Source organism: Tinamus guttatus, unplaced genomic scaffold (assembly GCF_059628265.1).
Source record: "Tinamus guttatus ecotype Peru unplaced genomic scaffold, ASM5962826v1 Tinamus_guttatus_pri_ptg000520l, whole genome shotgun sequence".
NCBI classification, from domain to species: Eukaryota; Metazoa; Chordata; class Aves; order Tinamiformes; family Tinamidae; genus Tinamus; species Tinamus guttatus.
In genome coordinates, this window is record NW_028289054.1 from 282869 (window position 1) to 300411 (window position 17543).

The 17543-nt window shown below is 46.5% G+C and overlaps 1 protein-coding gene across 5 annotated transcripts in view; it reads left to right on the plus strand.

Annotated features, from left to right (window-relative positions):
- LOC104565831 (low-density lipoprotein receptor class A domain-containing protein 4) overlaps nt 1-17543 on the plus strand; it is a 322211-nt gene that overhangs the window by 254918 nt on the left and 49750 nt on the right. For 2 of the 5 annotated variants that reach the window (XM_088533757.1, XM_088533756.1), the window contains exons 5-7: nt 4307-4461; nt 12457-12510; nt 14296-15932. In XM_088533757.1, the coding sequence (XP_088389883.1) occupies nt 4307-4461; nt 12457-12510; nt 14296-14838 (752 nt within the window). In that variant the 3' untranslated portion in view covers nt 14839-15932. Of the gene's footprint in view, nt 1-65; nt 181-805; nt 970-4306; nt 4466-12456; nt 12511-14295; nt 15933-17543 lie in introns of those variants that run through there. The other 3 variants (XM_010212575.2, XM_010212574.2, XM_088533758.1) reach the window with 3 other exon arrangements.

A 17543-nucleotide genomic window follows, 5' to 3' on the forward strand; every position in this document is an offset into this window, starting at 1 on the left:
GGAGGGAGCACGGCGCAGCGCGGGATTGACTGCAGGAGCGAGCGCGGGGCTTGGGGCCGGGAATGACGCACGCCGAGCTGGATCAGAAACGCGGAAGAATTAGGAGCCTCTAAGTGTCGACCGGCCGCTGTTTAAAGAGCACCGCAGCCGAGCGGCGAGGCTGTTGCGCGTGTGGCGTGGGTAAGATATGCATCTTTCTTCTACTTTTCTCTTTCTCTCGCTCTCTCTTTCTCTGTCCGCCGACATGCAAGGCGAGAGCCTTGCGACAGGGATCAAGAGAGAAGGATTTTAGCGGAGCTTTGCGGATTTTTTTTTTTTCCCCTCTTGTTGATTAATTTTTTATTTTTTCATTTTGTTCCAGACAAAGCCTAGAACGATTGTGTTGTGGAGAGCTCAGCCGCGTACCCCTGCCGCCCCGGGTGCCTGCGTGTGTGCGCGCGCTGCCGGCACGCGCGTACACGCTCCTTGTTTTTATTTATTTTTTTTTTTCCGGGGGTAAGCCAGAGTGCGAGTCTGCTTCAGCTGGGCTGAAGATAGGGGACCCGGACTCTGTATCCGTCTCCACGGCACTGCCGGGTTCCTGCTGCTTTGCAACTCGGCTCTCTGCTGATGGCAGTCGATAATTGGTAGACACAGTCTGCGGTCTGAGCCACAGCATTTTGTCTAGCACCTGGGCCGGGCCCTGCTGATACACCGGAGAGAGAGAGGGAGAGAAAGACAGACAGACAGACAGACACAGACAGGCAGACAGACAGACGGGGGGCTGGCTGCAGCCGGTAGCTCCGAGCGAGCGGCTGCCGGACGCGAGTGCCCCACGGCGCCGCAGGCTGCCCGGTGATGCGGCGCCCACTCGGGGGGTCCACGGAGAGGCTCGAATCCCTTTTCCAGAGGACACGATTATGTCCAGTGAGCAGCTTAACAGTACAGCGGTGAAGGATGCACGGTTAAAAGACCTGTTATTGGAAAGAGGTACTCCCATTTTATTTATTTCGTGTTTTTGCATGGCTAGGATTACTGTGAGCTTAGTCCCTGGGTCACGTCAGAGCGAAGCAAAGGGGAATCCCACTCATAGCACCTCTGGCTCGGCTTAGGGACTTGTGTGATCGGAGCCCCTGGGCCTCCAGGAGGGCTTTACTGCCCAGGAGAGAGAGTTTGTTTTCAAAGGGTAACGTAGGGTGACAACCCAGACCTTTGCACTTGTGTGACTACTGTGCTTATTGCTAGGATAAGAAATTATTTCTTCTTTTCCTATTTTTCTGCGAAGGTGTTTTCATGAAATATGTAACTGCTCTGTTGTGCCTGTATGAGGGAAAATCTGGGGGGGAGAAACGCACTATAAATTTTATTTCTTTCATGTGAAGAAGTATATATGTGTGTGTGTGTGTGTGTGTGAGGGAGAGACACGGGGAGGTAAAAGTCTGTCTTGTCTTTCTTCACATTCTTCCCCGCTTAATTGATGGGGGGAGGAAAAATCCATATTAAGGAACAGGCGTCTAGGGAGCAGAGCGCCTGGGTCCGGGGCTGCTCGGGCCACAGACACGTGCTGCAGACTTGGTCGGGGCAGGAGGGACCGCGGTGACTAAGTGTGTGTCAGAGCCCTCCGCGCTGCCTCGAGCGGTGTCGGTAACGAGAGACGGCTCCTGTTCCCGTCTTTTTCCCTTTTCTTTTTGCCTATTAATAACCTGGTGCTCAGGAGGAGGACTAGTCAGGAGCAAGGAAACGTCAGACATCTCCCCCCACCTTCCCTTCTTCCTCCTCTTTCCAGTGAGAAAATCCTCTGGAACATCCGTGGGGAGTTTTGTTACATCCTAGTGTTTGCAGGATAAAGTGCCTGCGCCCTTGGGTGCTGTGATTCTGTGGCATGGCCGCCTTTTGGTCGTTTATTTTCCAGTCATTATCAGTCATCCCATGAGGGATATGCTCCCAGTCCTGATCATTTATTTGTAGAGCAGAGGAACTGTCCCCTGCCCCTGAAATGCTGGGGCCTTGATAAATTTAGAAGACTCTGCCCTTGGCAGATATAGAAGCAACATGTCATTCCAGTGATCGTAGCATTCTAGGAAAGCCTAAATCAACATTGCTTGTTTTGCATGTCGCCCTTTAGCAACAGTCTCTCAATTTCCAGTCATAAAATATTACATGATGTGGAAAAAAAAAAAAGTTTAGGGGTAAAGAAACCCTTTGATACTTGGTATTCACAGAATCTGAATTGCAGCATTTGTTTGCAGTATTTGTTGTCTGTGTCGAGTTTGTATTCTGCACTTTTGACCCAAGAAAAAAAGCTGGCTGTATGCTTAAACATGTTTTTCTTTGTTTGTTTTGTCTTGTTCTGTTTTTTTTTTTTATTTTTTTAAATTAATTTCTTTGCCTGCTGCTTTTGGATCTTTCAGTGCTGACATCATTAGCTTCCAGTGCCTCAGGACAAAAAATGGCACATCGGCTGCTGCATATGGGATTGATAGCAAAAGCAGAGGGAGGCTGCAAAACACTGACTAATGAAATTATTCATAAGTGTTGACGGGGTTGCTAATGAATGGATGGTGCTTACCAGGAAAGAGAAATTAAATGGTAGACATATTGTTGCATTGTTCCAGGCCCCTTTAATCATCCCGCGGCTTTGAATAAGTTCAGCTACCCATGTTGCGAGCATCGCAGAGCCCCAGCGCTCAGATCTGTGTGTGCTCCTTCCCATTGCAAACTCGGGGCAAACTGCGAGACTTTGGGGCACGAGCTGGTGCAAAAGCCTCCGGAGCCAGCCTCCCTCTGCCCTCCCGGGTCTCGAAGACTGAGGTTATGTTTGGAAGAAACCTTCAATTGATGCCACAAGCTTGGGTTTCCCATAGTTCCACCGCAGGACGTTCTGAACTTTGAGTGTGAACTGTACTTTTCTAGCTCAGCTTCGTAGTCGTACTGTGTTTGCGTAAGCTTCAGCTACTGTTATTACACAGCAAGGAAAGGATGACAGCAAATGAAAGAGATAAGTGAGAAAGCTTATTCCCTCTGGTATATTTGCTTTGTCCTTTTCTTTTATATATATATATTTATATATATATATTTTCCTCGTTGGCTTTTTTTAAAAGCAGGAATTTTCTACCAAGTTACTAAAGTCACATTTGGGCACCCAGAAGTAGTGTCATTTTAGAAAAGTGCCGAGAACTGAGCAACTCTAGCAGTTGTCTTTGAGTCTCTGACTTGTCTTTGAGCATCCCCTATGAGCAGTTTCCACAAAAATACCAGCACCTGTGTAACTCCAAAGGGCCATATCTGCTCTTAGGTTGCTCATCCCTTCTGCTCCACTGTGGCTGAAGGGCTTTGAGGGTGGCTGCAAGTGATTTGATTCTAAATACACTCTAATTTCTGTGCGATGGGCTTTTATGGCGTGCATCGTATTGTGTACCTTGCCACAAATAAGTCTTGGTGTCATTTTTAAGCAACATGTCTTGATTTAGGCAGACCAAAAATCTTTAAAGACTTATAAATGTCTAGCAGTGTACTAAAAAGTTAGATTTTACTCCAATTGGAGGAGGGTAAGCAACTGAAGAAAACATTACCTGTAGGTTCAGTAGAACAAAAGTTTGCTTAATATTTAATTTAGATGATAATGTGAAGTTAAAGACAAGGCTGTTCATTGCTTTCACACTAGCTAGCAGATCTAGGTTAAGGATAGGCTTCCCCATAGTCTTCTTCCTTTTTGGTAGATAGAGTCTAACAGCAGAATGTTAATCACTGAAATCCCACGTACACTGAATGTCCCGATTCCTCTCTCCGTGAGCTCTGCTTCGCAGCTTAAGGAGCTCTCTTAGCCTCTATTGGCATTGCAGGTGGCTATGGATGCAGTCCTGTGCCACGTGCTTTAGGTGACCCTGCGTGTGCAGGGGGGTTGGACTAGATGATCTCTAGAGGTCCCTTCCAACCCTAAGCATTCTATGATTCTATGATTCTATGATTCTATTAAAGTAGTTTTTATTTTTTGAAATGGAATTGTTGTATTGTCGATAGGATCATCCTTTGTGCTTTTGCTGAAGAGCTTATTCCTGTGAGGGCTGCAGTGAAAGATCTTGGGGAAGTCTCTTACCTCGGACTTGCAGCCACGCAATGTGAATTTATCAGCACTGCTAAAAACTAATTTCAAAAATAATTATTTTTAGGACATAGATTTCTTTGCAAAAATTTGGAAAACGGACACCAGTAGCCATCTTAATCAGGATCAATTTTGATGAAGGAGGGAGTATTTTCAGATTATTGCTTTGATGACTGACATTCTGTGTGTGATTGACACTTTTTTTTTTCTTTTTCCTTTTTGCAGCTGAACTGGAGTTTGTTCAAATCATCATCATAATTGTGGTTATAACTGTTATGGTGGTAGTTATCATCTGCTTGCTGAACCATTACAAGCTCTCGACACGCTCCTTCATCAACCGACAGAGCCAAAGCAGAAGGCAGGAAGAAACTCTGCAGACGGTGAGTACGAGCGCCCTGGTACCAGCTTCCTCCTCCTCGTGCTTTACTGGGCTGTATCAAAGGCTCCCGAGAAGCTCCCCTGTGAGCAACTGTCTGAAAAACTTCTGTTTTCTGCTACTTCCTGTAGCTAGTCCTGTAGCTAGGTTTGTTGTCGGCTGTATTTCTCAGTAGGCTAAAACGAAGCGCATGAGCTCTGCTTGTTTTGTTGTAACTTTTCTTCATTTTGTATATGGAGATTCAATTATGAAATCCTGTTTGCTGCTGCTACAGTTTCAAGGGGAGTGGAAGAGGAGTGAATAGAAACCACCCAGGGTGTGAAGGGTTACATATATGTTGTTGTAACTTTCTGTATATTTATTAATACCATCCTGGAGTTCTACCAGTATTGCTGCTTTGTCAAACTGCAATAACAGTTTGCTGGCTTGAAAACAAGAGTCCACTAATGGAGTAAGAAAACAAAGCATTTTATCTGTCTCATTCCAGCAGCAAGAAAATATAAGGCAAATGATCTCTCCCCAAAGAAGTGGGATGGTTAAGAATTCTTGTTATAGGTCTGAAGGCCTAAGATTGAATCTGAGTCAAGTCTTGTGGCAAAGGCCATCCCCAGCCAACCCAGTTAACCTGGCTTGCGAGCCAGACATTTAGCAGTCGGGATACATTGCTGTCTTGTTTGGGTTAACCACAGAGTGTCCCTGACCTTGATATATCCCCCCAGGCTCACAGAGTGTCCCATGCTGTTGCAGGGAGATCCTTTTTGATGTGCTCTTGGGTGTCCTCAGAGCTCCTGGCCTCTTCACTGCCTGCGATGGCCTCAGGGCCATTTGTGGGGGTAGCTTTTGCGATGCAGTGATTTCCTAACAAACAGCACTACTGGGTTCACTGCTTGGTTTGACTGTCAAAAAAATCATATAATGTTCACTGGAAGGCACAGTCCTGTAATAGTTTAAACCTGGCCAAGTCCACTGTCTCACTCTTCTTTCCACCGCCGTCTTGTGTTCCCATCTCTTTGTGCTCCTTGGGGAGCTGGTGCTGATACAGAGAGAGGCTTCAGGGAGCTCATCTGGCTGCAAACTAATTGCTTTTTTGGCCCGGTTAGATTGCAGTCAGATCAGCCCACTGACGGAGCGGAGGTGTGGGCTCGAGTGAAACCCGCTGGCACTGGCGGAGGCAGCAGCGGTGGCACCAGGATCTACCCTGACCTGCTGCCGCCAAGTTGCGCTCCTTGAAACTGCATCCTGAGAGGCAACTGTGGGAGACAGCAAGCGCAGAGCCCTTGAAGGACTTCAGGGCTTCCCTGAGGAAGGGACCGTCTCCTGGAGAGAAGGTTGACCTGTTCCCTGTCACCCCGATAATCCACAAATACTTCGTACTGATTTGGTCACAAATGAAATGAGAGTTCGTGAAACTTTGACTTTGTGGACTTCTGGGCAGGAAAAAATGGTCGGATTAATTTGTGAAATGGACACAGTAATTCAAGAACCACACTTCTGTCTGAAAAATGTTAGCTATAATTGCTACAAGTAGTGCCTAAAATGAAATAATTTGAGGTAAAGGAAACATATTTTTGTCTTTGGAAATCTTTTAAAACTGCAATAAGCTGTCAAATGCATGAAGTAACCTATTATTTTCTTTATATGGTTCATTAGTATTGTCTGTTATTAGAGTGAATTGGGCCTTTATCTTGGAAGCAAGGGAGGAAACATCATCTTTTTGTGATTAATAACATGTGATTAGACAGTGAGAACTCAGGAGCTGCTTTAGTATCCAAAACTGCTCTTAAATCATTTTTAAAACATTGACTCAGTTTCATTTTGATGGCATCCATGTAAGTAATGATAATCATAGTCAAGTGAGTATTTAATGGCAATCGATGATTGGTTGGCAAGAACTGGTTACTAATTCTACTGAGGACTTTCTGGTACAGGTTTGTCATCACTGTTACGCATCTGGGTTTCTGATAAGCCAAACTGTTCTTAAAAGATTATCGTATTTATGTGAAACAGGGCTTCAGCGTTCTCTGAGATCAGATGTCACGTGTTCGATTTTTCCTTTGTCTTAGGTGTTAGAAGGAAATTCTGATGGAAACTAATTATGTGCTGTTCTCAGCACAAATAACAAAAGCAGCATAAAATGCATGAAAATCAGGAAATGAAAGCATTTGTTCTGTGAAGTGAAACTGGAAATGACCAGTCTATATCATTGTCCAAACCTGAGTGAATTGTACAAAATAAAGAGGTAGCGTGCATAGTAAAATACAGGATAGATTATACATTTCTAAAATACATTCACATTTTAACTGGGCTGGGTTGTTGGGTGTGTGAATGCTGTCGATAACTGGGATGCTTCCAAGAGAGCAGGGTTTTTATGGTATCTAGATTCTGAAAACAGATTGAAAGGTTTATTAACTACTAGTGTCTAATGAAAATTATGTCGTGACTCAGGCCTTTTGTTGTTTGAGAAGTGGTGAATGAAAATAGAGGAAGTTAGCAATAGTGCTTGCAAAACAAAGTAGATGAACTGGCTGTTGGCCAATTCCTGTAGCTAACTCTGAAGTGAAACCCCCTTCATGTGAGCTGCAAAGGTGTATCCAGAGACACAACCTGGCTTCCTTGACTGAGTGGGCCATTTCTTCCACGCATGCATTATGTTCAGTTCTGTTCCTTTTTCTCAAGTTGGTCCTGTTTCTAGATAATCATGTGTTCCAACAGCTGAACTTTAGCTGAATTGTGCAGATTTCTGGTGCCCTAAAGATCCAGCATTCAACAGCGGATCTTTTTTATTCTGACTCTTTCAGAAAGTGTAATGGAAGGGGATGAGTGAGTTCACCTTTATAACCAACTTCACATCTTTAAAATTCATTGAGTCCAGTCTCCAAACTAATGAAGAAAAAGCTGTCCGTATGGGTTTCTTCTGTGTCTGGCTAAACTTCCCTCATTAAAAATGAAAAAAAAAAAAAAGGAAAAAAGGCTGAATTTGAAATTCTCATAGTCTTTTGAATTTAGAAATTAAAGTGCTAAAAGAACACAAAATATCATTAGACTTGCAGATGTTTGTGAGACTCAAAGGGCAGAAAAGGGACTGACCCCTGACGAAGTATCAGTTGCTCTATGGCAAATGCACGCTGAAAAGTAGGTGTTACACTGTTGTTCTGTAAATATCCTTCCCTTTGTGTTCATCAGAAGATCTCTGCCTTTTATTATCTCCTTTACTTTCCCCTCCCCTTTTTATCCCTTCTGGGGTCTTATTGTCTTCCAAAATTTTCCTTGGTCTTTATTTATTTATTTATTTGTTACCTGGATTAGTGTGCTGGGACCTGAGGTCACCTGTTGGGCAGGGTGATCGGAGTGCTCAGAAATGCGGCGTCCTCCTGCAGCGGCTTTGCTGAGCGCTCCTCCCAGCCCTGCGTGGCCAGCCCTGAGCCCTGCTGTCTTCTGGCGGGGATATTAAGACCTACAAACCCCATTGGCTCCATCAGTTCAGGCAAAACTTAATCGTGACTTTCATTTTAGCAGAAATACGAGTTTTGGCAAACTAATGGTGCAGGATCAAGAAGTGCCAAGTGACAGCCGCGTTGGCGCGAAAGGCAACCCGAAGCGAGTGCCGAGTACAGAGCTGAGCGGTGTCTGTGTCACCGTGAATGAAATACTAACCTTTCCCGCTGCTGGAGGATCCCAAGGAGCGCTGGGCTTTGCGGGGGGAGCGAGGTGGCCCAGGTTTAAAGACGAGCCAAGGGGCAGGCGGGGGCTGCCCGCGCGGCTCCTACACGCGCCATGGCCAGAGCCGTTTCATGGCGGAAGCGGGAGCTCTCCCTGGAGGGACGTGGCAGCGCACGGCGAGCGCGTGACACCACGGGGAGACGTGTGCTGAGCAGCTGCTGCCGGTGCCTTGCAGGGACCCACATGGCGTAGGGAGGGCAGCCTTGTCCATAACCCAAGCAATTCTGCTGGGACACGGATAGTGCTGGCCCGGCGACTGCCACGGGCCGGCTCTGTGTGCTGGGGCAAAACCGAGATGAACCTCGTTTCCTGATGGTTAACTTATTGTCATCACTGGTGACTTCCGGCTGGACATTGAGGGAAAGCAGATCTGGAAAGTGCTTTCAGGTCTGATGCTCATGGGGAGATGTTCAATGAGCTTCTGATGTTCCTCTGTTGATTCCTTCTCCCTGTCCTGGCCGCTTGTCTCCTGGTGTCTTTCTTCTCTTCCAAAATGGATATTGAGAGAGTGCAGGCCGCACTAGGCCCGCGTGCCCTGTGGCAGGGTTTAGCCTCCCGGCCGCCCGCCCGCATGGGCCCCGCTGCGCGAGCACGTCGGCTGCGCTGGGGCGAGCGCTGCGGACACCGTCCCCAGTGCCAGGAGAGGGGCCGGGAAAACACTGCGCGCTCCGCTGGATCTAGTCGGAGCAGCTCTTCTGGGGTAAAGACGGGAGAGAATCAGGAGGACAGCAGGAAATACCGAGCAGTATTGACAACTGGAGGGATTCCTGCGCGCACGAGGAGCGCGTGCTGCCACGCCGCTGTCGTTCGAGACCGAGCGCCATGAGGGTAGGGGCGTCTTTAACAAGGGCGGAACGGTCTGTGAAAGCCACAGGCAGCTCCTGGGCCTGCTTCCCACTGACTCACTGTGTCCCCTTGAGCAAGCTACTTCATCTCCAAATAAAGGAGGAAGGATAAATTCGCCATGTGGAGCAGAGACTACTTCAGGTTGTATGGCAAGTTGGAGGAATAAGGGCTTTAAAGCATTAAGTGATAGAAATAATCACTGTGGCTGTAACTCTAGGGAGGCAGAAGACAAGTGAGGGGTTTGGTTTCTTTGGTGCTGTGTAGCGCCCTGCCCGGCGCTCTCACCTTCCCTTCCCTTGGGAAAAACACAGCTTTTAAGGCAGAGAGCAATCTCGCTGCTTGTAATTCTTCGAGGGCATGCCCAGCAGTTTTGCTCTGCTTGTGTTCAGAGGGAAAAATGTTACGATCTTAAGAGCTGGGATGGCCGGCATAACCCAGGAACAAGCAGAGAGGAAGGAACCTGTCTGTATTGTCTTCCCGGAGTGTTTTAAGTTAACTGCTTTAACCTGGTGTAATATATTACTGCCACCTAGGGCCAAAATCAGAAACTGCACCCAAAACACTTCTGCAGAAGAACCCATCTGCAGAAGGCAGGCATGTGTTAAAAAAAAAAAACAAATGAGTTTAAGCAAGGGCAAAAGAGGTACCTTTTATGTGAAAACATTTTTTTTAAAAAAAAGAGAAAGAATAAATTAGTACCTCCAGTGCATTTCAGTGAATGTAAAACTAGCTTCTGCTTCTCAGGTAATATAATTTAAGGCAGTTCTGTTTGTCAGAAATGTAAAAAGGGAGATAAATTTCCACAAGAGAGACAGTAAATAAGGAAGGTAAACACAGAATGTAGGTACGGACCCAGGGGAGGGCTGGCAATTGAAAACTGAATCCATCCTAAATCAGTTAGAGCTTTCCAAACCACCCAAGGATTGGAAGATCCTCTTGATTGGAGAGTAATAGGCTTATTTGGAATTTGGATCATATAGGTTACTTTTGCTTCATTACAATTTGAGGAGTTTTTCTTACTGAGCATAGCATTTTATTTGTAGTTTATTTTGAATTGAAAACATCAAAATCTCTCTTCTGTCAAGTCTTTTTCTTCCTGAGCCCAGTTAGCTGGATGGTGCTGCATGCTCCAGGAAGCACGAATGGCCTTGAAGAGTCACCTTCCTAACCTCTTTAATTCTGGAAGCTTTAAATCTTTGTAAAATACAAATTAAGCAAATTAGCTTAGGTTTATCCAGTCTCATAAGTTTTAAACCTTGACTTAAATAATCATTACCTTAAGATAATTAAGTAATCACCCAGCATGAATTATCGAATGCTACTGTTATTTCAAAAACTAATCCCCCAAATTCTCTCCATAAATTACCCTTGAACCCTAAGGGACAGCAAAAGACCTAGGTGGAACCGTAAGATTTGTTTCCTTTGGTATTATTTGTGGGGTCAGGATTTACTATGAAAAGATTATGAAGACTCATTATCTTTTTCATTCCAAAACCTAACAGTGTTGGAAATGAATACAGTTTACAGGACAAATGTGTTTGCTTTTTCTTGCTTTTCCCTATAAATATTAGAACTCAGGCTAAACACCTTCGGTCTGTTTCAGACAGAGGCAATTGAGATGGGTAAGGTTAGCTATTGAGTGCCTGTAAGCAACAGGTCAGTGATACATTACCCACAGGAAAACTGGGTAAATTCCCTTTACTTGGGTTTATCCTTGGCTGTCCACAAGTGAGAGCTGCTGGTGCAGCTGCCCGGGCGCTTGGTTTGGGGCACCCAGGCTGGGCTCTGCATCTGTTGGCTGCGGGTGCTGGCGGGCAGCGCGATGGGCTCTGCGCCAGGGCCGATGCTGCTCCGGCCTCGCGCTCCGCTCCCGGCCCGGGGCTGCCCTGCCGCGGTGTGGGAGGCACCTCTAAACCAGCACCGAGGGGCTGCAAGGCCAGTGCCCCGGCTAAGAGGTCTTGGCACATCCGTGTCTCTCTGCTGCCTGAACTGTAAGAGCAGGAAGGAAGCGGTCTGAGCACGTGATGGAGTGATGGAAAGGAAGGCGGGTACCAGTATAACTTGAGCCACTACAGTTAAACAATTACTATTTCCACTGCAGACAAAACTTAATATAGCCTCAGCAGTGTGTGAATCTGCCTAAGATTTGTCCTTCATATCAGGTTATTCCAAACAAGGTTGTTTGCAAAAGGAAGTTGGAAATAATCCCAGTTGTCAGCCTGCTTCCACATCTACTTTCAAGGCTACAGAAGAAAAGTAATTGGCCAACTTTGCTGTTTGAAGCATTTCCTTAACAGCCGAATCCCACAGGAGATCACTCTTGGTGCAGTGTCTCCTCTGTGGTGGCCCCTCTCCATCACAAAAGGCCTTTGGTCTTGCACTGTCATCACGATCATCCAGCTACATCTGGTTTTACTTCTGAAATACACCAAGAGGTGCTACGGTGAAAAAAAGCAGGAGAGTAGGATTTGACATGGGTCTATACAGAATAACACCTTTTGGGACAGTATGCATTTTCTTCCTCTTGCTATGTCTGTAAAATCATAAGACTTGATTTATCTCCAAGAAAATGGTCATGGCCATATAATATTTCAATTTTTTTTGCGCTAGTTTTGAATTTCTGTGCTTTATAGCTTTTCTGATATGTTCCTTCCAGCTTTGAAGTTTTCAAGTAAAATAAAACCTTTACAGTAGTTATTGCTGCTCTAAAAATATAGAAAAGAAAAATAAAAATGCACCTTAAGCTGTTTTCCCTTGTTGACATGTTCTTCTTCATCCTTTTACTCTGCCTCGAGTGTTTGTAAAGTGTCAGAACAGGCTTTCAAGCCACAGGAGAGAAAATACTTCAGCCTGAGAAGATAGTTGGGGAAGTGGTTGAAGAGGCGAATTGGTGGCTGAAACCTCGGTTGCTTAATTGCTTCTTATGGTGGGAACTGGGCAAGTGACAGCTTTGACCAGAGTCCTCCTGGCTTTGGAAGAATGTCCGCTCGGTGAGATTGCAGACATGAGGCTTTGCTGTAGCTGTGTGGCTCCTCTGTGAAGCTGGGGTGCGGGCTGGCAGCAGGGCCCATCAGACCTGCTGGCCTCGCTGCTGCGGCCTCCTCGCCTTGGAGGGGACGGTCCCAGCTCGCTTTGGAGGTGCTGAGCGGCCGGGGCCCCGCGCCGCCCCGCGCGTCGGGCTGGTCGCTGCCCCGTGCCCCTGGTCTGCGAGCAGCGCGGCGCCTCGGCGGCGCTTCTCGAGCGGGCCGGCTCGGCTTGCCTGAGCACAGAGCTGTCCTTGCTCTGCGTGCAGTGTCACCGAGGCCACGTGTCAGCCACTGCTGCTTAGATGGAGGCAACCGGTTGTTACAAGGCGACTATTAAAAGGGCTGTAGTATTGAGGTAGGTGATCATGTGATATATTAATTTTTTGTTGTTTCTTTCTGTGTTCCAGGAAGGGTGCTTGTGGCCTTCAGAAAGCTCCGTTCCACGCCAGGGTGCTTCAGAGGTACGGATGGTTTTCTTGTCATCTTTACCAGTGTGCTGTTCTGTTCCCTGTCCTGTGTATTTTCCCCCTCTTGAAAACATAACCGCTGTTTAGTAAATAAACTTTATCATAGCTGAGCCTGTCTTTCTTACATTTTATAGATGTCTCAGACATTTTCATTAGGCCCTTACCTTATGTCTCCCCTGCAGCAGCAGCTCCCTGTATCACAGTAGGCCTTCACAGATGAGTGGTGGAGGTGCCTGTCTTTCAAGCAGTGGCTCAGTAATTGGAGCATTCAGCAGACTATGGGAGACCAGTTATTCTCCTGCCTGTTTTCTGTTACAAGTAGCTTGTCCACTAGGTTAAACACTCCTTCTAATTGGTCTTTCTCTGTGGCCCAACTAATTTTAATATAAAACACATATGGAGTCTTCTCCAGGTGAGTGCTGTAATTATTAGGGTTCAGCCAACAAGAATCCTCCCATCCTTGCCCCGAGAGTTGCCATGCGAAAATAAAAGCTTCAAAAGGCGGGAGTGACTGACCTTGCACCCCACAAAATGGGAGCATCTTGAAAGCAGAGGGTAGCAAGGCTACTAAGAAGCCTAAGGTGCAGGTTGGAACCGCTCCAGCTAATGTAAAAATTGAAAGAATTTCTTGTGTCTTCTGGCAAGTCCTTTAGCTGCTAAGCTTATTAGCAAAAGTTGAGGTGTGTTTTTGCTACTTCTGCTGCCTCCTTCTAACCCCTTCATGCATTCCTCCATGCCCCAGGCTTTCAAAGAAAGGAATGATATTCTCCTTGGTTTTAGCTGCCTTTAGAGGCTCTTACAGGGCAAATCTCGAGGCGAGGAGGACAAACGCTGGGGAATACGAAGGTTAAGCAGCAGCAGTGCCGACCTTGGACGGACACGGGCAGGGTTTACAGCACCTACCCTATCCCCAGGGTTTCCTGTCATGCAGCTAGTGCAGCTCCTGGCTCCATGTGCTCATTTGTGGGTATGTGGTTCTGAGCTACCTGGTTCTCCTTAATTTAACAGTGAATCTTCCTGGTGGTGGGGCCAGGGCTAAAGACCCTGCATGGGCCTACAAACAAGAACAGCAATTCAATAGATCTGGATCTCAGAACTAGGGGTATCAATACATGTCTGGAGCAGACTAAGTAGAAGCTCCTGATTCCTGCCCTTCTTCAGGGCTTAAATATGCCAGAGCCTTTTTTTTTTTTTTTGGTCAACTCACAGTATAGAAGCTTATAGAAGCCCCCACTGGAGGCTGAGCTCTGACTAAGAACTAAGGGGGAGGACAGCTGATAGTGAAGGCGTGAGATATGCTTGACCTTTCTATAAATGTGCTAAAATGACCATCTGAATTCTTTGGTAATGTCGCGTATTATATTAGTTTCAAGTAGGAGGTGGAGATTCATTCTGCAGCTGAAATTCAGCACCAGGACATTTTCATAAAAGTAATTAATTTTCAGAACTGGAGAGCAGACTAGCCTGGAGTGTTTCACTGTGTACAGAGACAGATTTTTTCCTCTCCGTTCTGCATGTTTTAATGATGTCAGAGGGAGCTGTGGGGGGTCTTCATCTTCCTTCTTGGGGCTGTTCTCAAATGTTTTGTGTTAGATCGTTCCTCCAACTCCTGCCCTTCCTTTCCATGCCAACGTACGCGTGAGCCCACACGCGCAATATTTCCTGGATTTAGCCTCTTAAAACAGGCATCAAGAAGAACCGTTTTCCATTTTGTTGCTTCTCCACGAGGAACGCCCGCTGTGCTTTGCTCAGGCGCCTCTCTGTCTCCTCCCGTTGCAGATCATGTATGCCCCGAGGTCCAGGGACAGATTTACCGCCCCGTCGTTCATGCAGCGGGACCGTTTCAGTCGCTTCCAGCCCACCTACCCCTACATGCAGCACGAGATCGACCTGCCGCCGACCATCTCGCTGTCGGACGGCGAGGAGCCGCCGCCGTACCAGGGCCCGTGCACGCTGCAGCTGCGCGACCCCGAGCAGCAGATGGAGCTCAACCGCGAGTCCGTGCGGGCGCCGCCCAACCGGACCATTTTCGATAGCGACTTGATAGACATTTCCATGTACAATGGGGGCCCGTGCCCGCCGAGCAGCAATTCGGGCATCAGTGCAACCAACCACAGCAGCAACGGAAGGATGGAAGGACCACCCCCGACGTACAGCGAGGTCATGGGGCACTACCCGGGCTCCTCTTTTTTCCACCACCAGCACAGCAACGCGCCGCCTCCCTCGCAGAGGGGCAGCAGACTTCAGTTTCAGCAGAACAATTCAGAGAGCACAATAGTCCCCAGCAAGGGCCAAGACAGGAAACCGGGGAACCTGGTCTAAGTTCCTCTCCCAGGTGCGTTCGAACTGAAGAGGAGAGATGCGAGGAGGGCGGCGGAGGAAGAGGCCCCGCTCCGGCGCACGGTGTTGTTACGTTTCACGTGGTGCAACTGAGTAAAACCAAGCGTGCGCAAACCAGTCCTTTGCTTCTGATTCCTTTCGGGGGAATGGCATGATGCAAAACAGCTAGAGAGAAACACAAACTTCCATTCAGTTTGTCTATGAGCAGTGTTGCAGGGAAGAGGGGGGGATATATTATTTTTTTTTAATAAACTATTTCAATTATTTAATTCTAAAAGTAAACTTAGCACAGAAATGAGGCTTGTACGGCCTGTTTTATACTCACTGAATGGCAGAAAGAAAAAGAAGAAGGTTTTACTAGATAAGTGGGGGAAGAATTGGCCAGTTTGCTTTCTTTTTCTCCCAAGGTGTGGATTTTTTTAATATGAAACAAAATTCCTGTTTTGTGTGCCAAGGTATAAAAAGTTGAGAACTTAGATGAATGCAAGGAATTAATTTGTGTTGTGATAAATGTGTTTTAAAAAGTTGCACTATCTTAATGTTTAAAAAAATATATATGAGGGAACTGTTTTATGTGAAGTTCTTCTATATGTTGTCTTTTCACCTGTGGAATAATGATTGAGCCCCAGAAGTAATCTGGAGGAGTTTACTCCCTCTCATCCCCCCCGGGTTTGCTAGAGAAAGGGGACAGGATTTAATCTAGCATCTCTTAATAAAAATCAAGAAATACAGGGACATTTAACTTGTCTTTGCAATAATTTGCATTCAAATAACAGTGCATCAATGGAGTGTCTTGCAGACTTTTGGCTGGAAGGAGACAAATATGAAATCCCAGCGTTTTCCGTCAGTTAGAGTTTAGCTATTATGCGGTTTAGACTATTTGTTTCATAAAAGGCAAAACAAAATCCCAGATGTGCTAATTTATATTGATTCTAACTAAGTGCTGCCATTCTTTTCCTTTTCATAATGCAGTATCATCAGTACTTAAGGTTTTAGAAGTTTCTGTCCTCACTGTAGTCTGAAATGTACTTAGTCACATATCATGGCATTATGCAATAAATTGTTTAAAAATGCAAGGCGGGGCTTTCTTTCCCCTGCAATGCTGTTAAAATATGAGAGACTGTTGTGCTTTTCCCTCCCCGCTTCATCTTTTAGATACTACTCTTCAGCCCTGGAGATGTGTCGGGTGGAAGTGAACGGGCTTTGGTGGTTCCAGCCCCAGGCAGCAGTTTCCGCAGCGGTGCTGGGAGCGGCGCTGGCTGCTGCAGCATCCCTGGAGGTGACTCGGGAGCACCCGTTAATGTCACAGCAAAACAGCGGCCTTTTGCTGTGGGCCCTCTCATGCCAACCCTCCTCCGTGCACGTCATCCCATGGATGCCGGCAGGATTGTGCCCGTGGGTAACGATCGCTTATGTATTAAGCCCTAAGAGCCCTTATTTTGTCACACTGGTCTTAAAAGCAGTTGGAAGATTTTTACCCACCTTTAAAATGGCACGTAGGGTATTTCTTCCTTGGCTGTTTTTTTGTGGAGGCAAGCGCAGCACTGGAAGGCAGTTGGAAAATGGTGATAGTGGCATCACAAGCACATGAAAAAGCACAACTTGCACTTAAAATGCATTTCGGGAAATGGACTTAAAACCTTTAGAGTCTTAATTTGAATAGTTTCTAATATATATATATGTGTGTGCATGTGTGTGTGGGGGGATGCACGAGAGACTTTCCTGCCGAAGATCTTTCTTTCCCTTTCCTGTGTTTGCAGGCTTGGTTACCGAGTGCCGCAGGGCAGCGGTGGGTTCCTGCGGGGCTCCGGCCGCCGCGGCGCCCGTCCCTGAACCCACCCTCCATCTATGCAGAGTTTTAATGCCAAAACTGTGTGTGTGAGTGTGGGCGTATCTTGTGGGTCTCGGCGTAGGTTATTTCCTTCATAAGCTCATTTGGTCTTATTTTGGTTTAGAAAGCATTTGAATAACTGTTAGTCTGAATACGCAGCCCCATTTGTCACTGTAATTGTGTCTTGGTCTGAATCACCCTCATAATGCAGGGTAAAGTTGCCCTTTAATTTACGTAGCTTTCAAAGGAAGAGGTTAGAAACTTTATGACTAGATTCCCCTTTTTTTCCACTCAGACCCACAGGGCAGGAGTTTAGGAGAAGACTAGGTGTCTGTCTGTCATGTCCTGGGAGTAAAAGTTCTGAAATTGGATTTTTGCAGACAATCTCTTTAGTCAAAAAAAAACCCAAGGTGTTGCTTTTTGGTCTTCATTGATTTTACCATCAACCTGTAGTCAGCCAACACATGTGCCTGTGCAGATACTCTGCTGTTGCCTAAATGTGGATTATTCAGCCTTTAGGGCGAAGAACAGCTGGAACTCAGTCGTGTTGGCAGAGCTCACCTGCACTAGGCCCTGGCACGGGACCTCTGGAATACTCATTTTTTCCCCATATGCAGATCTCACAGGAACGAGCCTTGGACTTTCCTTCAGGGTCACCTCGTGGAAACGTGTTTGCTTTGAGGTCAGCCCTTTGCAACCTGTGCGTGCCAGGGAATTCGCACGCAGCCCGTTAACCTTGTTGGCTGTGAAGCGTGCACGGAGTTGTCTCTTAATTTGCCTTGGCTGAGGGTTAAAAGCTGTATGGAAAAAGTAACCCATTTTACCAGTTCTGTAGGAAAGATTTGTTTAAAAAACT